The 21,129-nt window shown below is 36.2% G+C and overlaps 1 protein-coding gene across 4 annotated transcripts in view; it reads right to left on the bottom strand.

Moving 5' to 3' along the window:
- The window catches only part of SMAD2 (SMAD family member 2), a 65,229-nt gene that overhangs the window by 8,315 nt on the left and 35,785 nt on the right, over positions 1 to 21,129 (bottom strand). For 2 of the 4 annotated variants that reach the window (XM_080684450.1, XM_080684451.1), the window contains 6 exons: positions 14,265 to 14,354; positions 13,067 to 13,260; positions 12,133 to 12,267; positions 9,056 to 9,130; positions 1,991 to 2,044; positions 618 to 830 (listed from right to left, as the gene is read on the bottom strand). In XM_080684450.1, coding sequence (XP_080540576.1) covers positions 618 to 830; positions 1,991 to 2,044; positions 9,056 to 9,130; positions 12,133 to 12,267; positions 13,067 to 13,260; positions 14,265 to 14,354 — 761 coding nt within the window. The remainder of the gene's footprint in view (positions 1 to 617; positions 831 to 1,990; positions 2,045 to 9,055; positions 9,131 to 12,132; positions 12,268 to 13,066; positions 13,261 to 14,264; positions 14,355 to 21,129) is intronic. The other 2 variants (XM_080684452.1, XM_080684453.1) reach the window with 1 other exon arrangement.

The raw sequence follows: 21,129 nt of genomic DNA, 5'->3' as shown, positions 1-21,129 counted from the left end.
GTACATTTAGTCTCTTGCAAGCTCATATGCCATCTAGCCTCTGAATACTTCACTGTGTGTGAGAGATGGCAGTGGAAAAGGCAAAAAGCATCCTAGTACCTTTAATGAAAATAGTTTTGACCTCACAAACTTGCTGAAAGGTTGTTGGGACTACCACATTTTGAGATACTTTGTGGATTATTTTTGAGCTTCATGAAATAATAGTTCTTATTTTACATATCTTGCTTCAGATTAAAAGTGAGATTTAACACATGAACTCACTGAAGGGAGAAACTAGGAGATAGATGTAAATGAACTGAAAAAAATTCATCATTTGTTAAAAAAATATGAACATGACAATTTTATGATTGGTAGAGACTCAGCAAAGTAAAGTTATTTTAACACCTATTTATTGAAGGACCTCCCAGTATCAAAGATGCCAAATAAAGAGAAGTCAAAGCGTTTGCAGATGGCAGGATCACCAGGACATATTAAAAGCAGTGAAGCCGTGCACTTAAACTGACAGAGACAAGGCAGGCTTTTCTGCACACAATCGTTTGATGTGGTAAACCACATAATGCTCACATTATGAGTATATGGCATTGGTTTTTCACACAGGGGAAAAAACAAGAACATACCTATATGTCTTCGTGTCATTTCTACTGTAGCATTTCGGTTGACGTTGGAGAGTAAGCCTAAGCAGAATCTCTCTGAATTTGATGGATCTGTGAAGCCGTCTACAGTGAGTGAGGGCTGTGATGCATGGAAGGTCTCTCCAACCCTCTGGTTTAATTCATAATAGGCTATTGAACACCAAAACGCAGGTTCTGAGTATGTAACTGGCTGCAAGTCTAGGGTGGAGGAAACCAAACCCATAAGAGTAAGAAATGTTGTGTGAACAATTCAAGCCAAGAATATATTGAATATTATCACCTTTACATGCTCTATGCCAGCCTATCCTGGCAACAGCTCAGGAAGTAGACCTAATTTCTACGTCACGAACTCCAGTTTCCGTAGAATATACCAGATTTTCAATTTCCCCATCTCATTAAGCCATCCAATCTTCAAACCTCTTTTTTTAGACTTTATGGGGCATCATCTGTTCTCCTAGTAGTTTTACACTAGTTCCTGTTCAATAGAAAACCATCCTAGATAAAGTAAATCAAATTGCATAATAAAGCTAATTTTTGGTAGAATTAAGTGGAATAAAGCTGGAGCAAGAATTAATAGTCTATGGCCACAAGAAGGAAAAATGTCACAATAATAGGACACAAAATGACATACTTTTGACATTTGTCTATTTTAACATCAGATCTTCAGGGGTTGTTACCCTAATTACAATATAAAGCACACACACACACAAAAACAAAAAGTAAATAAATACAAAGAATGTGCTAGTAGAAACAGAACATGGAATCAAAAGAATCTATATATTGCATGGGAAAACTAGGATCACGTGTATTTAAGTTCTATAATTTTGATTAAAACCATCACAAGGAATATCACTTAAAAAATGACCATTTTTGTAGAATAAATTCCAATTGTGTCAAATGAAGAGAAATAGCAACATAAAGTCCAAAAATAAACTACAGAATATTTATACGCACACACACGTACACACACGTGCACATACACATTAGCTCTCACATATACATAGCCCCCAAACCACATATTTGTTTTATGTGTACCTATACTTACCTCTTATATTAATAATTGCTATTACAATATATATCATAAAATAACATACCCACAAATATCTAATAATAATGTCATAAAATTTACTGTGACTAAAAAATAGTTTCCATGAATAAACACATTATTAATTTCTTATATGTGCCAGTAGAAAAGCGGTTTAGTAATATTGAGGCACATTACCAGTATCATTTTTAAAAAGCATTAATTTGAATAATTACTCAGTTATTTATTGGGTTCCCTTTCTCATATATAAAATAATGACCAGAGAAGACATTTAAGTAAGTGATACAGTGGAGGGAAAACATTTGCAACTTACCCAAACTATGATTAACAGGGGAAAGAGTAGTAGGAGATAGTTCTGCTGGGGATCCTGAAATAAAAGAAATTAATTTAAAAACAGATATGAAAGTATTTCCAGAACTTCTGACCAAGTAATAAAATAGGTTATAATTAAGCATCACAAATAATACATAATTTACATTCCAAGCATTATAAATATACAGCTGCTTGGTCCTGGTCGGGTAGCTAGGCTGGTTAAAGTATTGTCCTGATAGGCTAAGGTTATGGGTTCGATCCCTGGTCAGGATATATACAGGAATCAACCAATGAATTCATAAATAAGTGGAACAACAAGTCAATGTTTCTTTCTCTAAAAATCAATAAATATAAATTTAAAAAGATATACAGCTGCTTTATGTGAGTGTAATTTTGGAGGCTTCAATATATAAAAGGTAAAAAAGGTGTAAAACAGTCCTGGCTTCTAGTCACAGAGTTCCCCTTCCCAAAGGCATCCAGTGTATTTTTCCAGAAATAATCAAATGAACCAAATAAGCAAATATATTCTGTTCTGTGCTCCCTATTTTTTATATACAAACTAGAGGCCTGGTGCATGAAATTCATGAACGGGGGGGAGGGGGGGGGAGGTCCCTCAGCCTGGCCTGCACCCTCTCCAATCTGGGGATCCCTCTTGCAATACAGAACCACTGGCTAACCGCTCACCTGCCTGCCTGCCTGATGGCCCTAACTGCTCCCCCCTGCCGGCCTGATCCCCCTAACTGCTCTCCCCTCCTGGCCTGATCCCCCTAACTGCCTATCTGCTCTCCCCTCCTGGCCTGATCGCCCTACCTATCTGCTCTCCCTTCTCCGCGCCCTTCGGACCTGTGGCACAGGTGGACTGAGAGCTCTCTGCTGCGGCCCCACCCCCGTCCTGATTGGTTATTACATGACGACATTCCATACAATTTGCATATTCCTCTATTATTAGTATAGATTTCCTTTCTGTGAATGGTCTGTTCTTTTCTCTATTGTGGTTCTAATCACTTTTCTTACTGATCTATTAAAGGCTCTTTATGTTTTAGGCATCTTAGTTAGCCCTTCCATGCTATGAGTTGCAAATATTTGATTGTTTTATGACTCTTCATCCTAATTCTGATTAAGCAGTATTAAAAAAAACTTTTACATGATATAATTTATCAAGCATTTTGAGATGTATCACACTTTGGTAAAACAGTGGTGACAATGGATATTCTTGTTTTACTCTTAACTTTAAGAGAATACTTCTAGTATTTTCCCATTAAGTATAATGCTGGCTTTGATGATGAGAGAGATAACACTGCTTATTTAGGATTTTTACATCAATACTCCCAAGCAATACTGGTCTGCAGATTTACACTGCGAGTGCAATGTTATGCTACTTCATAATTATAATCTAGAAGCTGTATGCCTTTCTTATGCTCTGTAACAGTTTAAAGAGCATTTTAATAACATTCCTTAATAGTTTCATAAAGATCCGGTGTCAAATTGTTTGCAGTTAAACATTTTCTAGGGTTTATTCTAAGACATTTCTCTATTTCTTCTATGACAGTTGATAGCTCTATTTTTTGGAGTCAGTTTGGTAGGTTATATTTTCTTAGAAAATTACTCATGTCTTCCAGTTTTAGGTAAGCAAGCTAACTCTAATCAAGAACATATGGGGAGAGATATACAAAATAAGAAAAAGGTAGAACTACAGACACAGAAGAAAAAAAGCAAAACAAAAAACAAAAAACAAGATCACTCAATACCATACAACTAATTTAAATACATTTGTTAAATAGTTACATGTAATTATAAATTTTGTCTTCTGATCATCATTTTCTACACCTTTTGGGAAAGTTATATGAAAAAACATGACCTACAGCTCCCAAGCTTCACATACATAGCAATGGCATCTATGTAGAGTAAGACAGGTCAGACCCCCTTGTGTACCTCCCCTCCCCACGCTATTATAACCATAACACAAAATACCAGGCACCACAAGAGAAATGGTAACCCCAATAAAACAGATGAATAAAAAGTAGAGAACAGGTGATAATTAATTTTTAGAAGAGAACAGTCTTCCATAACAAAATTAAGTTCTTAGGTTCTTTTTTTGTTCCTCATTTTGAAAAATCTGTTGGCAAGTACCAACAGGTACAACTAAGAAAGGTCAAAATATATTTAGAACAATAAAGTAAAACTCACTGCTGTTTCCTGAAGCTGTTATAAAATAAACAAAGCCACTATCAGACATGGAGGAAACTGCCCAATTTTTAACTTTTTAAATACTTACCAGAAATGACCAGTAATTACAGTTCATTAATTTAGACTAATAGGAGTTCAGTCAGATGTGATAAAAGAATTTAGGAATTACAAAAAGAAAGGTTCATTATAATCATACATATATAGATATATATATATAAAGCTTTTAAAAGTTAAATTAAGGTAACAATTTATTAACTAACAGAAGTTTTTTGAAACATTTTTACAAACACAGGTTAATTGACAATTAAACTACTAGTTATTCATATATACATATTGTTACTAAGGTCTGGAACTTCCTATTATGAGAAATAAAAAATATCCTATTTCACTGGTTTGAATCACCGGTTTCTGTTACTTTTATTTTATTTTTTATTTTTTGGAATCCTTTGTTGAGTTATAGTTGATTAACTTGTTAAAGTTTCAGGGAGAGAGGCTAACGGAATCTCTCACGCCTCCATTCCTCTGATGTCACTTAGATAGGTTAATGTTACTTTTAGCTAAAACATCTACAGAAATGCTTGTGCATGTATCATTGTATGCCAGTTCTATGTTACTCTCTAGTATTACCTTATTCACAATACCCACCATCCAATCAAAAAAACAACATGGGAATGCAAAGCAGAAAAAAACTGACCCAGAAGCACACCTACATATAAACCGGATACTGAAATTATCAGATTAAGAGTTTAAATGAATCCCTAGCCAGTTTGGCTTACTGGTTAGAGCGTTGGCCTGCAGACAGAAGGGTCGAGGGCTCCATCCTGGCCCTGGTTGGAGCTCGTGTAGGAGGCAACCAATCAATGTGTCTCTCTCATATCAATGTTTCTCTCTCTGTCTCTCCCCCTCCCTTCCACTTTCTGAAAATAAATGGAGAAAATATTCTCAGGTGAGGATTAACAAAACCAAAACAAAACAAAAAAAGTTTAAATGAAAATTGTAAAACTGAAAAATAAGATGATCGAAAATGAATTCACTAGCTTGGTTTAACAGCAGACCATAAGTTAGACCCACACATACATTATCACTTGATTTTCACCCAAGAATCCAAGGTAAATCAACAGGAAAAGAGTCTCCAACAAATGGTACCAACACAACTAGACAAATGTCTATGCAAAGGAACGAAGAGCAGAAATGTGTGCAGTAGTCCCCTAATTCATGGTTTCACTTTCCGTGGTTTCAGTTACCTGTAGATATGAAGCATCCCTCTGCCCAGCATAGCCACACTATATACACTACCCACCCATTAGTCACTTAGTAGCTGCCTAGGTTATCAAATGGACTGTTGTGGAATTGCAGTGCTGGTGTTTAAGTAACGATTATTTTACTTAAAAATGGCCCTAAACACAAGAATATGAATGCTGGCAATTCAGATCAACCAAAGAAAACCCATAAAGTGCTTCCATTAAGTGAAAAGGTGAGCATAGTAAGGTATTTTGAAGAGAGACAACATTCAGATAATTTTTATTATAGGAACTTTATAATTATATTGTTGTTAATCTTTTACTGTGCCTAATTTATAAATTAAACTTTATCCTAGGTATGTATGTATAGGAAAAAAACATCCTATATAATAAAAGGGTAATATGCAAATCGACTGAATGACGGAACCAATGGTCACTATGACATGCACTGACCACCAGGGGGCAGATGCTCAACGCAGGAGCTGCCCCTTGGTGGTTAGTGCACTCCCACAGGGGAGCACCACTCAGCCAGAAGCCAGGCTCATGGCCGGTGAGCGCAGTGGCTGTGGTGGGAGCCTCTCCCACCTCCGCAGCAGTGCTAAGGATGTCACGGAGCAGTCAGACATCCCCTGAGGGCTCCCCGACTGCAAGAGGGTGCGGGCTGGGTTGAGGAACCGATTTTTGTGCACCGGGCCTCTAGTAGTATATTTAGGGCTCTGTATCATCCACTATTTCAGGCATCCATTAGGGGGTCTTGCAACATATTCCCTGCAGATATGGAAGAACTAGTGTATATTCATCTTATTTTTCTTGCAACATTTCAGCTATATTATAAAATAGGCATTAGTACACCAGTTGGAATCCTTGTGGCCTTTTGTGTCTGGCTTCTTTCACTTAATGCTTTCAAGGTTCATCCATGTTGTACCATGGATCAGTACTTCATTCCTTTATATGGTTGAACAATATTCCAATGTATGGATTTAATTTATCCATTCATTATTTGATGGATAATTGGGTTGCTTCCACTTTTACATGAACACTTGGATACAAGTTTACCATGACTGTGTACAAAATTATTTTTTAATTTTCTTGGGCATATATTTGGAGCTTGCTAGGTTATACTGCCCTATCTAATAAAAGAGTAGTATGCAAATTGACCATCACTCCAACACACAAGATGGATGCCCCCATGTGGACACAAGATGGCTGCCACAAGATGGCCACAAGTGGTGGGCGATCAGGCCAGCAGGGAAGGGCAGTTGGGAGGGACCAGGCCTGCAAGGGAGGGCAGTTGGGGGAACCTGGCCTGCAGGCGAGGGAAGTTGGGGGAACCAGTCTGCAGGGGAGGGCAGTTAGGGGGGGACCAGGCCAGCAGAGGAGGGCAGTTGGGGGAAACCAGGCCAGCAGGGGAGGGCAGTTAGGGGCAACGAGGCCTGCAGGGGAGGCCAGTTGGGGGCGACCAGGCCAGCAGGGGAGGGCAGTTAGGGGCGACCAGGCTGGCAAGGGAGGGCAGTTAGGGGTTACCGGACCAGCAGGGGAGGGCAGTTGGGGGCAACCAGGCCTGCAAGTGAGGACAGTTAGGGGCGAACAGGCTGGCAAGGGAGGGCAGTTAGGGGTTACCAGGCCAGCAAGGGAGGGCAGTTGGGGGAGACCAGGCCTGCAGGGGAGAACAGTTAGGGGTGACCAGGCTGGCATGGGAGGGCAGTTAGGGGCAATTGGGCTGGCAGGGGAGCAGTTAGGCATCAACCAGGTTGGCAGAGGAGTGGTTAGGGGGTGATCAGGCTGGCAGGCAGAAGCAGTTAGGGCAATCAGGCAGGTAGGCAGGCAGGCGAGTGGTTGGGAGCCAGCAGTCCTGGATTGGGAGAGGGATGTCTGACTGCCTGTTTAGGCCCAATCGGATAGGGCCTAAACAGGCAGTTAAGACATCCCTCGAGGGGTCCCAGATTGGAGAGGGTGCAGGCTGGGCTGAAGGGGACACACACTCCCATGCACAAATTTCATGCACCAGGCCTCTAGGAATTCTATAATTTAATTTTTGAGGAAGAGCAAATTTTTCCAAAGCAACTGAACCATTTTATACTTCCACCAGAACCATATGAAGGCTCCAACTTCTCCATATCCCCATCAACACTTGTTATTATCCTTCCCTTTTTATTATGACCACTACAGGCCCAGTGCACAGATTCATGCACGGGTGGGGTCCCTCGGCCTGGCCTGCAGGGATTGGGCCGAAACCAGCTCTCCAACATCCCCCAAGGGGTCCTGGATTGCGAGAAGGTGGCTCTTGGGTGGCACACCCCAGAATTGGGCTCCCGCCTCTCTGGTTCCGGGAGCATCACCCGAGAACCGCAGCTGCCAAGTCACCATAGCTCAGCAGCTCCTGTGTTAAGCGTCTGCTCCCTAGTGGTCAGTGCATGTCAAGCTGGCCGGCTGGCAGGTTGCTTAGCCTTTTATATATATAGATTCCAGTAGGTGTGAAGTGGTATGCCACTGGCTTTCATTTGCATTTCCCTGCTGGCTATCATGGCATTCACTTTTAAATGTCGAGTAGCAGTTGCCCATCATGGGGCACAAACAGGAACATGGTTGATTCAGGAACACAATTCTTCAATATATAGGTGTGTTAGAAAGATACATTTGGAAAGCCAAATATCATTTGCAGAAAGACATTTGCATTACAATATATAACGTTATTTCCAATAATCATGAGATTATCTATCTTTCTTGGTTATCTACTACTCAGTACACCTGTAAGTATGATTAGCTATAGTAGAAGCTTCCTTACCAGAAAGTCTAAATAATGGAAGGATTTAAACAACAAAATTATTGTAAAAGCCTGCCCACCCCAACTTCCCCCCACCGCCAACATTAATTCATTTAAAAACAACTTAGATGATCATAACTGCAGAATGCTTTACTATAAACTGTAGAAATTTGTCAGGTAGTAATTTTAATGTGTCCAATCCTTAAGATACTGACAGGTTGAAATGGATAAAAATGGACAATTACAATGACATCTATTTCACTGGCAACCTATTAGTTCTTGTGGATTATACATTATTACATAACAACTATTTTAAAGCTTTGAGGTGTGTAATATTTATTATATATTGAAACTTTTTCTCCATTGTGTTTGGAGTCAATAGCTAAGTTAATTAGAAGAGGTACAAGATACTTTTTGTAAACAGTCTACTGTAATTCAGAACTCACTCTATGTTAAAAGAGCACTGAAAAGATGAGTCCCATCTCTTACTTCCAAATTCCTCTGAAAATCTGTAATTGGGCTAATTATGAGCTTTCATCACAAAGACATTTAATCACAGGATAACTAAAACTTTCAACAGAAGCACAGAATATTTACAAAGAGAAATAACCGAGTGTTCTCAAATTCTTATTCAAACAAGAAAAAATTTTACCAATTATTCTGCTGAGCAGCATATGTTAATTTTTCATGGACAACAGGGCCCTTTGATGGCTCAAATATAATTAAATCAAGATAAATGTTTTTTTTATGTGTCCCAACTTCTCTAAATTTAAGAGTTATGAATAACTCATGTGAGTTTCAAAATGAGGCAAAAATGGTTATCTAATTGCTAAAGGATTAGATTTTTTTTTTTTTTTTTTTTTTTTTTTTTTACCTGTATCCATACTTTGGTTCAACTGTTGATCACTTGTTTCTCCATCTTCACTGATATATCCAGGAGGTGGTGTTTCTACAGAAATTTAGAACAAATCAAGTACAGTTACAATTTATTCTCACCTTTTCTTCCAGCTACCAAAGATAACCCAACAAATTGCTCCGATTAACAAACATAAATGTTATATAACATCATTATAAAAAGCAGTATTGGATACTAAGAGCTTAGGATTCAGGCTCTGGTCCAAACCTTGTAGGCAAACCCTTAAAGCCTACTTGAAATACAATCGAGCTGTTTGGGCATATTTTCTTAACTATTATTTACATATCTGGCTCATTCTCCTATGTATATTTTCTGGGGCAAGAGCCAAAAATATAACTTCAAAGATACCTCAGTTCTGGATCAGTATACTTCAAAGACGTTAGTACCTACAATGTCTTTTGCTTTTTTTTTTTTTAAACTAATGGCCACCATGGATGAGTATCTAAATGATTAAAGGGAACTCCACCCCCCTGTTTCTCCCTCGGCCTCACCACACACACACACACACACACACACACACACACACACACACACACACACGATTTCAGATAACGGAGTAATACAGGCTTACATCTTCCACTAAGTTTTATAGGGCAAAATACAGTAATATACTTCAGGACTGGTCTAGCTTAAATTCTAGACCAAAAAGTGTATTTCTCCAAAGATTTCTAAGCAGTAATTCCTGAATATTAAAGCAGAAAATTAAATTCAAATACAGATTACTGCACAAAACTGAGGCAAAAATCTCCCTGAAAATAAGATTCCAGTGTGCCATTTCCAATATGTTTATTCAGGAGGTGTATGAATACCTGAATGAGCTTCGTGTAGAATAAAAACATTTATACAATTTTACCAATTATAATTTCGAGTGAAAAATAAGTTTAAATGATTATCAACAGTTTAATATATACATTGCTGGAAATTTTAAGCAATTCAAATAATGCAGACACATACTTAAAAAGAATTCTGTAATTACACAAGGAGGAGAGAGAAGAGGGTTAACGGTTTTCTTCATTAATCTTTTTAAAATATATATATTTGTATTGATTTCAGAGAGGGAGAGGGAAAGATAGAAACAACAATGATGAGAGAGAATCATTGACTGGCTGCCTCCTGCACACACCCTACTGGGGATTGAGCCCACAACCTGGGCATGTGCCCTTGACCGGAATCGAACCTGGGACCCTTCAGTTCGCAGGCTGATGCTCTATCCACTGAGCCAAACCGGCTAGAGCTCTTCATTAACCTTTTCAATCTCCCTTCAATAAGCTAACTACAAATTTTAACTTCTTAATATCAAACTCTTAAGTGTCAATACCCCAAAATATTTAATACTGAAATTCTAAGAATAAAATACCTTCATATGTTCAAACAACAAAGAACATGAAAGAGTAACATGTAACCATTATGCACCATTTCAAAGGTTAATGGTGATAAAATTAAACAGAGCTAAGCTTTGCCAGTCTAACGGCCTATGTCTCAAATTCTAAGTAGAAATACTTTCAAATACTTTATCCTAGTTTATTTTTCTCCATTTTTATTTGTAAAATAATAATAAAGTCATTAGCATTTTGGAGAAAACATTAAAATTTCTTTAGAAGTGGAATAAAAAGTGAACCGTTAGGTTTTGCTATCAGTCAGAGCTGGGTAAACCCCACTGTCCAAAAAAACACAAATAGGTACACTTGATGTCCTATTTGTAAAATACCCAAATCTAAACAAATAGAGAAAACACAAGTCCAAACACCTCCACAAGTGAAAAACACTAAGCATTTTGATTAACATCCTTCCAAATAATTACTGGGTACATGGTCTTGTAAGACTGTATGCTTACTGGTACCTCAGTTTCCTAATATTGCTAAGTCCCAGTTCAAAAACTTAAAATGGCTCCCCCTCTCCTCATGCCACACACACAACTCTAGTTTCAGCCAAATTCTAAATTCTCTCTAGGAAATGTCCTGTTTTAGCCCTATTTTCCCCCTCATCCTAGCCCTCATACTGCATTCCACTCTATCACTACTTTCTAACTTAAAAAGTTTGTTTCCTAGCAACCCAAAGAGCAGTCTTAAATTCCTATTTTGGAATAAAATAGCAATCAAAGAAATGCACATTTAAACAATCAGAAGATACTTTCTAACTTTAAAATTAGTTATTTGGAAAAATCCTTATGTTTTAAAAATTGTCTTCAATGAACAGGCATTATCTTCATGATGAGACACATTAAAGAAATGCTTTATGTGCTTGAAACTCTAAATTCCTTACATATTTTCAGTTGTATAAAAATAAGAATGGGATAGAGGAATATTGCAAAAAGAGAAAACACCAAAAAATCCAATGTATAGCTTAATCTTCATCCTAGTATACCTTTAGTTTCTGCTAAAAGGGGGAGGGGCAGAAAATTAAGAAAACATTAGTTTTTCTCCTAAAAAATAGTGAAAATTAAAGGGTAGGTAGCTACCATATCATGGAATATGTTGTTAGATCCCATAATACAATAATTAAAGAAGTTACTGAGGCCCAGATTAAAAAGAACTAAAATAGAGGTCTTCTGATTTTCAGTACAACATAGGTGTTGCTATGTCTGTAGAACTAAAATATTTTATCTCCCACAGAAATGTTATATCTCCCTTAAACATTATCTATGAAAGTAATTATTTGGTCAATTTTTAATTACATTTGTTTCAGGAATAGCTTTTTCCTGTATCATTTATTTTGCTTACATTCTATATCTCTCTTAGCTTCAATAACTAAGATAAACTTACTAAGATCTTTTCTTTTCTGCTTCTCAGAGTACTTTGATTAAAGCCACTGCAAAAGAAAATGAAATATAAAGTAAAACTTTTCTCCACACAAAAATGTTTAATGTACTAGGTTTATACATTTCACAAAAAATAATCACCCAACAGATCATATTTTTCTATTTAAAATCCAAAGGCATTTTTTAAAAAGTCAAACCACAGTTTACTAATACTTGAATGTTTATGAACAAAATTTGTATCTATCCCAATTTTTAGGAGATTCAGAAAGCAAAATACCTGGAATGTAATTACTCTGTGGCTCAATTCCCGCTGGGAAATTAGTGTTTTCTGGAATGGAGTGGGTATAATCATCCAGAGGCGGTAGTTCTGTTAGGATCTCAGTGTGCCGTGGTACTAACACAGGAGGCAAAACTGAAAAGTAAAAACAATCCAAGTTAATGGCAAGGAGGAAGGGGTAGGGAACAGGACCTTTATTAAAAGTTCTCACACAAAAAAGAAGTAGCCTGCTTAATTTTTAAAATTTAGGGTCTACCTATTTGGTATTATACAAGTTATTAAATTGACAAATCTGATTATGATTTTAACTTACCATATGGTTCACAATAATTTCCAAGATCCAATTTATCTTGTACTTTTCGGTACAAGGTGATCCTGGTAATATTATATTACCATGGAAGTTCAAAAATCTCCATTAGAAAGGTTGCAAAAAGGTTTGTAAAATCAAATTTAGGGCATTTTCTAAAAATACAGCTATAGTCTTAAAACGTTTCAAGTACACAGCTAAGTAAAGGTAAAGTCTTTCTATGAGTTTTACTAAATTGCTTAGATAGGAATAACATCATTAAAATACTTTAAAAAACAAAACAAAAAACTCAGAGAGCAAAATGACTGAAAACAGTTAATTCACCAGACAGGTAAACAGATTCATCAGCTTATTTCTAAGCAGACTGGAATTTCCTATATATGTACTTTGATGTGAACTAATACGCTATTCCAAGAAACTTATCTTTCCCACTAAGTTATATTTTCAATAAAATATTTTTTAATTGTAAAGTATTTTTAATGACCACCAAATAATATACTGAATTTAAAGTAATTTATTAGAATCTTACACCAAAAATTTCCTGGGTCAACTAGATATAATGGACACCTAATATACTTATATAAAAGTTCAAGCATTTAATTTTTTTTTTAAATCTACTTTTCCTACCTGGTGTCTCAACTCTCTGGTAGTGGTAAGGGTTTACACATACTTCATCCTTTTTAAGATTAAAAGCATATTCGCAGTTTTCAATTGCTTTGAGTTCATGATGACTATGAAGATCAGGCCAGCGCCATAATCGGCAATATATAACGTGTGGCAGTCCTTTCCGATGAGATACCTGAAGACGACCATCAAGAGACCTATTGGGAAGCAAGGGGAAAAGAAAGGTGGGAGCTTTAAAAAAACAGAAATAGTCAATTGGACTAAATTAGTACAATAAAAGCATAAAGAAAAAAATGACAGACATTCAGTTAGTTTTAGTGAATACAAGGAAGAAAAATGTACTATTTTATGGATCTGATATAAAAGAAAGCAGCAGCTCTAGCAGATGTTTCTTAAAACATGTTACACAAATGAGTTAAGTGTCAGTGAATGGATAACCATTTGGGAAAACTAGATTTTTAAGAGTATTATATAGTTACACTTGAAAAACTTTGTCAACTTTTATCTTTAATAAATCAAACTATTATTTAGGGATTCTTTTAGGGGCATTAATTCTGTAGGTGACTGAATTACCAAAAAAGGAACTACTGTGAAGAATGGTAAATACCAATAATGATATAAAACTTACTCAAACTAATGTAACTCATTACCCAATTGTGATTGTGTTGAGTACGGAGGTATTATTTCTATAGCTCACACATAAATGCAGATGGTGATGAGTATGATGAGATGAAATGGACAAATACCAATAAGTTTAAAAAGAGAATGAGGTGATTAAAAAAAGATAACATAAAAAAACAAGTTAGCCTTGTGTTAATTGTGTTCAGTAATCAACTATGTATTTATTAGTATACAGATGAGATTAGTATACAAGAAATGTAGCAAACCTGGTTATGTATCTATTTAAAAATTAGGCCAACAACAGATCTCAAACTGAAATGAGAATATAGTTATCAAAGTTCCTATTCTTTAGGGGATTCAATAATTTAAAGATTCAAAATTAGAATTTCATTGATCAAAACTTCAGCTGAAACATTTAATAATACTTTTAATATCGGCAAGCAGGTATTTTAAATGCTATGCCTTATTTTACATTAAGGTAACATCCTAGGCAAAATTATATTAAGCAACCCACTATAGGTCTTCCAAATACCCCCCGCCCACAAGATTGCTAGGATTTGACAGAGGGCAGAATATTCACCTGGTTTGTTCAGAGAAGCTGTAAAGGCCTGTTGTATCCCACTGATCTATCGTATTTGGTGTACTCAGTCCCCAAATTTCAGAGCAAGTGCTGTGCATAAATTGAAAAACAAAAAATTGATGTGAACATGGAAGCATGGTTATTCAAAATACCATGATGTAAAACATGAAAAATGTACAGAATACTTCCTTCACTGAGAAAATATACATTGCTTCATGTTTTCACAGGCATTTAATACTGGTTTCTATATTTTCTATATGAAGGAAGCCAATAAAATGGAACATGTGACTCCAGATAAGTTATGATTATGTTTTTAAAATGTGAACACCAATGCTCTCTAGCTTAATGAAATCATACCTATAATGTCCTTTTCAATTTCCTCTACTCACAACAAAAGATCTAATACCTATATTAGCCTTACTAACAGTGCTTCATTTTATAATCCAGTTTTTAAAAAAACTTATCTAAACACAAATGTCAACTTATATTTTAAATATAAGAGAAATTCTAATTAAAACGGACATATCTACAGTTAAGATTTTTCTAGTTACTTAAAATACTTATACATTCACTTTTATAGAAATTATTGATCTTTTATCACAACAAAGGACAAGGAAGTAGATTTTGAAATCATTCTAATGTACCACACCATCTTAAAAGTTTTAAGAAATTTCTATAAGGACTAAAGATATGTGAAAGCACCAAATTCTTAAAAGATAGTATGAATATGAAAAATTTGCTGTATCGAGTTTTTTGTTGTTGTTTTTAAACCAGTATACCTGAAAGCCACAGAGCAAAAATAACTCAAAATTTTTCTCCCACATTCCTTTTCAGAACCTGGGCAGTCTAGACATAATTTTCCCTGTTTCCCCTGTTACTACTGCCTTTCACAGTAACTTCTCATCCACGGGAGAAGGGAAGAAGAGGAGCTTACAAGCTGTCTAGAATGAACTCCTGACCCCAAGGTGTCTCAGGTCCTAAGTTTTACTTTAAAAAATAAAAGTCCATAAAGGTAAGTGAATTCCAGATGTACACACCACTAATGAACACTTCAAAGGCAATAGTGGAAAGTGCTGTCTTCACGTGGCGGGGCAGCACACGTCCATCACATGGGGTGCTGGGCCTCTTGCATAACCACTGGGATGCAGAAACATCTCACGCCGTACTTTGGGGCTACAGTAACTGTAATTCTATACAGTTTAAGAAAATGTATTTTCGGACACTCTCCAGCACCTTGAGATATTTTAAAGATTCTTTGGGTTTTTAGGCTGTAGACATCTATCTTTCATTTCCCAAGCTGCAAAAGTCAGGAAAAGCCCAAAACCTGGAAGATAATTTAGACCTTTTCTTCCCCCCACCCCAAATATGTACTGACTAAAAAACCATAAAATCAATGGTTTATTTAAGATAGTTGTCAAATAGCTACTGGAACAATATAGTACTATGTAGTTTAAATTACAATAAAAGCAAATAGAAGTCTATAGAGTCTTATGAATCTGAATTTAAATCTCGGAAAGAACAGGATACAACATACTCTTCTTTCTTGGACAATAATTCAAGAAAGGTAATTAACAAAAGATCAGACCAAGGGGCTATTCTGCTCTTATGAAGATCAGGCTGAACATTTCATTCCAATAAATCTGGGACTGACACAAGAACCAGAATCTAAAAGGGCATGAAGAGCTCAAGTTGTGCTTTATTCAAGCTTTGTTAAAAACATGCAATCAGTTCAGAGGCAGACAGACCTAAATCCCAACTTTAACTCTGATACTTTCCAATTGCCATCGTAGGGTATTAAGCCTCAATTCTATCCACCTTTATATCTCTCTCACAAAACTGGAAGGTTTATTTAAAAATAAATTTGCTTCTAGTTAGTAAAATTTTTGCTTGGTTATATAGGAAAAAAAATTTTAAAACAATTAATTTATAATAAAATATACAAAGCACCTAGAAATAATGTAACTATAAGTGTGTCAAAACTACAGAAGTAACATTTTAATTATTAAAGAACACAAAAGTAAACTGAACAAAGAAAAATACATCTTCCTACAAAGACAATACCATCGAATACATAAATTCTGCCCAATTTATATATTCGATGCAATCTAAATTAAATTTTAATAAATTTTTAACCCAGACAAAATTATTCCAAAAATAACATCTATATATATAAAAGCCTAAGCGACCATTAGGACCGGATGATCGGCTGGTAGCTATGACATGCACTGACCACCAGGGGACAGACGCTCAATGCAGGAGCTGCCCTCTGGTGGTCAGTGCACTCCCACAGCCAACCTCCCGCAGTCCTCCCTCCTCCCCCCAAGCCAGCTGGCCCGATCGGCCCCGATTGCCGACCAGGCCGAGGGACCCCACCCATGCGCAAATTCGTGCACCGGGCCTCTAGTAACAAAATAAACAAGAATGACCAGGAAAACTCTGACAAAGAAGAGTAGAGACTGGCCCTACCAAATTCTGAAATGCGTTAAATCCTCAATAATGAAAACATTATGCAATTAGCAAAAAAAGAATACACAAGTAAAACAGAAAATAAGTTCTGCCTGTAGAGTAGCCTTTATTAGGCAAAACTTCCTTTGGATAAAAAGGACAGCCTCTGAATGTAATAAAATCAACTATTTGAAAATATAATAAAATCAACTACCTGAAAACAGTTGATACCAAAAACAGGTAAAAATTGAAATCAACCTTTGTAAGAGAAAAAACTTATTGGATGAGAACTGCGTTTATGTGGCTTTGTACAACCAGTGGCACACACAGTCTAAGCTAGGCAGGATAATTATACCTTAAGCAGAAAACTGCGTTTTACTGACCACCAGAATCAGACAAGAGGAATTGGAAGGGGGCTGGAAAAAGAACAGGAAAATCCTGTAAAGGAGGGCGCAATATATGGGTGAATGCTGCCCATCTCCTTGTTGACGCCTAAATTACAAATGCAGGAGAGAAAGAAGGTGGGAGACTGCTGAGAACTAGCACTTGAAGTCCGAAAGAACTCAGCTGAGATTTCAACTGTTACTTACATCAGAGGCAAACAATCTGGACAGTGAGGCCACCCAAAACTATCAATACTCTTCAGAGGAAGATAACAGAATTTAGAGTCTCTACAATGTTCTGTTCCCCAAATCCACTATAAAACCACAAATTACTAAACATGTGAAGAAATAGGAAAATGTTACCACTTAGTCAAAAGAGAAAACAGCCAGCAGAAACAGACCCCCACCATGAACTATCACACAAGGTTTTACAGTAACTATTAAGAATATGTTCATTGACTTAATTAAGAGATGGGATCTCAGCTGAGTAATAGGATCTATAAAATGAATCAAATAGGAATTCTGGAATTGAAAATTACAAAGTCAGAAATAAAGAATTAACCTGATTGTTGGAAGACAGAAGAGACAGTGACTTTAAAGATCAATCAATAGAAATTATCTAACTAGGAGAACCCATATTAAAAAGACCGTATAAAAAAAGAAGTTACTGTCTCAGTAACTTGCAGCCCCAGAAAGACGGGAAGCAAGAACAGACACAAAAAAAATATTTAAAATAATAATAGCTGTAATAGTTTACAAGTATGTCCACGTCCTGCAATTATCTGTATAAAACATAATTTCTTAAAGGCAGATTATCCCCTATCAACTCTGTAATTTTCTTGCTTACATAGACTGAATTAAAAAAAAAAAAATTCTGGGGAAGAAAAGTTGGAACAGCTATTAAAATTATCAGGACACTAATATGCCAAAGAAGTCTGTATGGCCTACAATGTATTAATTGATCACGGACTAACCAGATGGCTTGGTAGTAAACCTGGCAGAAATCCGTACAGAATTTCCCTAGTATCACTTTTACAGTATCAGTAAAATTAACATATTAAAGCTTTTTTTCAGCTAATAAACTGACTTTTGAAAACTGAAGTTAAAACTTTAAATCTAGTGTACAATTTACCAACTATAACATGCATGGTATTTTACACACACATCTACATTAACATTTTGCACTTTGGTTCAAATAGACATTATATTTGTTAACTGACATTCTTTTTGTATTAAGGACATGTATATGTATTCATGTACTTGTTATCAGGATATGAAAGAGAAGAACTAAATTAAAGAAAGTAACACTGGCTTTGAAGGCTCATACCATAGAATCATATAAACCATTAAAAAAGTTTCCTTGTTCCTGCCATATTTGCATGATTTAATACCGCAGTTATGTCTTGTTAATTTACTAGAAGCCTGATGCATGAAGATTCATGCCATAATGGGCCTTCCTTTCCCTGGCTGCCGGCACCACCTTCACTCAGGTCAAAGCCGCCTTTCCGCCTTCCCACACTGCTCAGAGGCCCAAGAGGCCGGAGGTGGTGCAGAACACCTGCGTCGTCGCCATGGTGACAACGCAAGCATCCCACCCCTGACCGCTAGGCGCCCGTGTATGCAAATTAAACCACTGTCTTTGTTAGGTTAATTTGCATACCCACTCCTGATTGGCTGGTGGGTGTCACCAAGGTATGGTCAATTAGCATGTTACTCTTTTATTAGGTAGATAATTTTTAATGACCTTCTAGCCTAAAGAGTATATTTCTTCTACAAATCAAAAGGAGCAAGAATCTAGGCTGTCACTGTGGAAAGATTATAAAACATGCTGAACATGGAGTAAAATTAAATGGGTTAATAAATTAACAGAATGGTATACACAAAAGAAACTTCATTTGAGTCTTCAGCTCTTGATTATTGATGTATTCATGAAATATGGACATCTACAAAGTAATTTGTAACTACTCATCCATAATTATTTCTACTTACAGTACTTTCATTTTAGATATGACTAAATAATTCAGAAATCAAGAGCTGATCACGATAATAAAAGGAAGTCTCTATAATTACACGTCCTGTATCTATGTTTGTGTACTTCCTCACCATTATACAGCTGAAGGATGGGGAATGGAAAACAAGAATATGCCTACCTTCAGATAAGTTTTTTTTTACCTTCCATCACCAAGAAAGAAGCTTTGGGCACAACCCTGTCCTTAACAAATTAGCAAAAGATACAAGTAAACAATTAAATTTTCATTGGCTATAGGAAACTTACCTCAAACTTTCCAACACTTATTTCAAGCATTTGTTATGTACCTGGAACCATTCAAAGTGCTTTACATGTATTATGTGATTCATACTCACATCAACCCTAAAGTGAATTAACATGACTGCTATTTTCAAATAAAGAAATAAAATAACTCAGTCACAGAACTATTGAGATAAGATCCAGGATTTATATCTGGCTGGCTTAAGAGCCTACATTTTTCAAGGTACACTTCTGCAAAATGATGGCTTAAATTTCAAACTTGTATAGGGGTATGTAATGACTATTATTTTATTATCCTTGATACTCTGACATTTCGGATTAAGAGAGATTGCTCCTCTCAGGGCTAATTTCTAGAGATAGCAAACTCTTTTTTTGATAAGTTTTGTAAAACCTTGAGATATTTTATTAACAACTTACTTGCAATTTTAATAAGCTTACATTAAATCCATTTGCCACCACATTTTAAATAATTTTGTTTAAACTATGGTTTGGATTTATCCATAAATACCTTTTTCACACCATTCCCTACCCTTTACAGTCTACAATTATCTTTCAAGACATTTAGTAGTTAAGAAATCACTAATCATCTATCATAATATAACTAATATACTATTTTAAAACAAAGCAAACTTTATAAAATATATGGCACCAAACTATAGTGTAAGAAGCTTAAATTTTTTGGAAGACACAAGCAATATTAACAAATCTACATTTCTACAATATAAAAGTAACACAAAGTTAGACAAGCAAGTTTCTAAGCTTCAAGGAACTTTTGATGGTAAAACACAAGATAATGTAAAGGACAATCACCACTTTGCTTTCATAGAGTTAAAGGGTAGAAAAATACCTTTTAATGATGAAGTAACCCTAGAATATGAAATCTCTAAAAGGCTACAAAAAGGAGAATAAAAAGTAAGGAAGAGAGATCTGATTAAGTTAACCTCCACAGTTTACCCGTATCTGTGAATTTTAATCAGTAGGTTGCTACCTACTATGCTTTCTTAAAAAACAGGATTGCATAGCCTTACTCTCAGGCTCTGCTCTATCCTGTCAATAATCTCACAGCAAAGACAATTGGAGCCTTAGATGAAGCTGGGCAAAAATATGACTCCATGCCTTCTGGATCACATCACTTTGATGAGGGAGACAACATACTCTAACTGCCTCCCTTCTTGACAGTCTCACAACCATTTTCCTCACTGCAGCCAGATGCTATACTTAAAATGAATTTGATTTATGAGTCTTCTTTACCTAAGACTCTTCAATGAATCCACCCTTACCCAATCATATTCAGGCGCAGCGTAAACTCCTCAACCCAGTGTAGTTCCTTATAAACACATATATAAACTCACTCCTGTCATGTCCCGCTCCCACTTTACACTCCCAGGACACAAGGTAACTTAGAACCCTTCACCAGCCCTTCCCTACCACCACACTCTCAATACCACAGTGCTACTCTGGATGAATTGGGATTCTTCCAACTAAATTCCTCCCTTATATCCATCAAAATTCAATCCAGGCACCAATCTTCCTCCAGAAGGAAACTTTCCACAAGCCACAAAGTAGGCAAAGTTCTCCTCCTTTGGACATAGCTCCCTGAGCAAACATCTTTCATAATCTTTCATAACACCTACTGTACCTTACAAAATTTATCTTTTTTTATATTTTTAAAGTTTGTCTCCCTTAATAGAAAGTGGCTCAAGGGTAGAAATTGTATTTTAACTCCAATGAGGAAGAGCCTATCATACATGTAGTGGCTAATTGAAAA

Source organism: Plecotus auritus (assembly GCF_963455305.1).
Source record: "Plecotus auritus genome assembly, chromosome: 8".
Classification (NCBI taxonomy): Eukaryota; Metazoa; Chordata; class Mammalia; order Chiroptera; family Vespertilionidae; genus Plecotus; species Plecotus auritus.
This window is presented reverse-complemented; position numbering and strand designations above follow the sequence as displayed.